This window comes from Octopus bimaculoides, chromosome 20 (genome assembly GCF_001194135.2).
Source record: "Octopus bimaculoides isolate UCB-OBI-ISO-001 chromosome 20, ASM119413v2, whole genome shotgun sequence".
Classification (NCBI taxonomy): Eukaryota; Metazoa; Mollusca; class Cephalopoda; order Octopoda; family Octopodidae; genus Octopus; species Octopus bimaculoides.
Window position 1 is genome coordinate 24298414 of NC_069000.1, and position 3716 is coordinate 24302129.

Here is a 3716-nt window from a genome sequence, read left to right on the forward strand (position 1 = left end):
TATATATATATATATATATATATACATAAATGCGTATTCATATATACATATATATACATACACACACACACACACACACACACACACACACATATGAAGAAAACCAAGAGGTACAATATGAATATGTTTATTTCACCAGTTGGGACCCATAAGATTGCAATCGTTTCACAGCCATCATGGAACAATAATTTATTTTAGAGTATAATAACTTATTTTACATGTCTGCACTATTGTATATGCTATAAATTACATTGTATTATTGTACATTTTACAAGGTAGTACAGATATAGAATGGCTAACCCATCATATCCATAGAATATTATGGTTACATCCATTCTTCACCTCCAATATACACATAAAAATTCATCTTCGAAATATTAATGTACAGAAGACAATAATCAATTAAATAATTTTTAAAGAAGGCAAAAGAGATTTTGTAAGATATTAAAAAGGAGACAGTGAGTAGTGGTGGTGGAAATGAAGATTGCATATAGTATAATAGAGGGAGAATCAGATAGTTTAACGTTAATAACCGCGAAGTATTAATAAAAGACAAAAGCAAATTTACTAGGTTCGAAGTCGAACGCAACACCACATACGATAAAGTGGAAAACAGTTGAAAAAAACCTACCATATGATAACGGATCAAAGAAATGTAAGCTATGCGTAGCTGAAAGGACTCAGATCTAAGATCTCTAACTCACTGCTGAACTCTAGATCCGAAATTTTGAGTAGATGTAAGCAAACGCGTAAGTTCCTACTGAAGAATTGTGAAGTACCTTCCCCACCGGATTAAATCTGTATCATTAACTCTAAGCCACTATCTTTTCAGCCTTATAATTTATGATCTAAAGGAAATAACTCTTATTCCCCTTTTGTTTCTTTCTGGTTATTTTTCCGTTTTCCAGTTTTTCACCATTCCACTTTTATCACTTTTTCTCTCGTCCCATTTTTAGTTCGTTATGCCATATGGGTAGTGTCTGATGATTGTGTTGGGACACCAGACGTATTATAAAACAATATTCGGCATGTTCTCAGCACGTGAAATTAATAGTAGTACATAAAAACATACATTGTGTTCATTATTTACATTATTTACAATTGACGGATATTCGTCCTCATCTTGCTTGTGGTTAACACGTTTCGGCTGATATACCCTCCAGCCTTCATCAGGTGTCCTGGGGAAATTTCGAACCTGGGTTCTCATTCCTAAGTCTTCTTCTTCTTCTTCTTCTTCTTCTTCTTCTTCTTCTTCTTCTTCTTCAGGTCAACACCTCGAATCGAATTCGGAATCTTGGGGTTAGTAACCCACGCTCTTAACCACTACGACATATGCCCAAGCATATGGCGTAGTGGTTAAGAGCGAGGGCTACTAACCCCAGCATTCCGAGTTCGATTCCACGCAGTGACCTGTATAATAATAATAATAATAATAATAATAATAATAATAATAATAATAATATAATAGTAATAATAATAATAATAATAATAATGATAATAATGATGATAATAATAATGATAATAATAATAATAATAATAATAATAATAATAATAATGATAACATCGGAAAAAATACCTTATGAATGAGAACCCAGGCTCGAAATTTCCCTAGAACACCTGATTAAGGCTGGAGGGTATATCAGCCGAAACGTTGTGTTAACAACAAACAAGATGAGGACAAATATCCATCATATGTAAATAATGTAAAAAATGTACATAATTCCTCATCTCTTAAATATAGAACTATATATTGTGTTTATTATATATGTCTGTATATATATATATAAATAAATAAATATATATATATATATATATATATATATATATATATATATATATATATCTGTCTATCTATCTTTCTATCTGTATATGTATGTATATATATATATATGTTTATGTGTGTGTGAGAGAGAGAGGGGGAGGGAGAAAGGAAACAGAGGGAGAGAGTCCGAGAGAGGAGATAAAGAAAAATATCTAAGCCAGGAAGTATATCAACATACTCAGTAATCAGTATATTTTATTAGTTACCTCTATATTGTCTGATGTTATCAAGTTTCTTATGAAAAGTGTTGAAGAGATTATGTCTGTCACTGCCGGTTCCTGTAGAACATAACGGAGAAAAAAATCAATTTTATTTAGGAAGCATCATGTGATTCATAAGAGAGTAAACGTAAGATGCTGCTACATTCATCACTCATTTTTTCATACGACCTTATTCATGGCATCCGATAATGCTAGCGGAGGAAGGATGTAGATATCGCCGACTGGATACCTACAGTCCTTGCAATAAGGAGGACTCTAAAGGTAATCTGTGCAAAATCAGGGGAGTTTCTACAAATCGAAACTGGAGGAAGGCGCTTCATCTCAGTTCGCCAACGAGTCAGTAATGGCGTCTTTACTCGGTAGCTTGGATTGCTAGAAATAACAGCTAAGTCTCTTTAATATTACACCGATCGTCATAAAAAGGGAGGGACAGGTTGGGTAATGTAGTTTTAAAGTACCTTTTACCTTTGACTTGTTTCAGTCATTTGACTGCAGCCATGCTAGGGCCACTGCATTGAAGGGTTTAGTCGAAAACAATCGCCCCAAGGACTTATTTTTAAAGCCTAGTACTTATTCTATCGGTCTCTTTTAGCGAACCACTAATTTACGGGAACGTAAATACACCAACACCGGTTGTCAAGCGGTAGTGGGAGAGAAACACAGAAACAAAGACATACACACATAGATATATACGACGGGCTTCTTTCAGTTTCTGTCTATCAAATCCACTCACAAAGCTTTGGTCGGCCTGAGGCTATAGTAGAAGACACTTGCTCAAGGTGCCACGCAGAAAGATTGAACCCGGAACGATGTGGTTGGGATGCAAGCTTCTTACTACACAGCTACGTATGTGTAAGCAAAAATACAGGATGGTGTGGCTGGAATGTTTTTATTCATATATCTGCTCGGTCAAGGTTGACCTAGGGCTAAACAACAGCCGTTTCACTGGCTGAGTTGTTGAGATTTTATCATAACTCTTCAACATGACTGTTCATATTTGTTTCAAATTTGAACTCAGAACGCAATGACAGACGAAATGCCGCTAGGCATTTTACCCGGTGTGCTAACGATTCTGCCAGCTCATTTGACTTAAGGTGCCTGTTCATATTAATATTTTCTTTCAAACAGAGGTTCAAAGACAGAAATTTGGTGATGGTGACAGTGGTGGTTGGATGTTTAGATGATTATATCGACCCCATTATTTAATTGGCATTTCATTTTACCGATCTCGGAAAGATGAAAGTCAAAGTCAACTTTCGAGTGATCTGAAATCAGAATTCAAAGAGATGTAACAAAATAGCATAAAGCATTTGTACGCCGCTCTACCAATTCTGCAATTCTGCAAATCTACTACTACTACTACTACTACTACTACTACTACTACTACTACTACTACTACTACTATAATAATAATAATAATAATAATAATAATAATAATAATGATAGTAATAATTGGCGCAGACGTGGATGTGTAGTAAGAAGCTTGCTTCTCAACCACATGGTTCCGGGTTCAGTAACACTGTGTAGCACCTTGGGCAAGTGCCTTCTACTATAACATCGGGCCAACCAAAGCCTTGTGAGTGAATTTGATAGAAGGAAACTGAAAGAAGCCCGTCGTATATATATATCTATATCTATATCTATATATATATCTACATTATATATATATATAT

General features: G+C 34.8%; 1 protein-coding gene across 1 annotated transcript in view; it reads right to left on the bottom strand.

Moving 5' to 3' along the window:
• LOC128250356 (zonadhesin-like) overlaps positions 1 to 3716 on the bottom strand; it is a 129511-nt gene that overhangs the window by 55270 nt on the left and 70525 nt on the right. The window contains exon 4 of the mRNA XM_052975207.1: positions 2029 to 2100. Coding sequence (XP_052831167.1) covers positions 2029 to 2100 — 72 coding nt within the window. The remainder of the gene's footprint in view (positions 1 to 2028; positions 2101 to 3716) is intronic.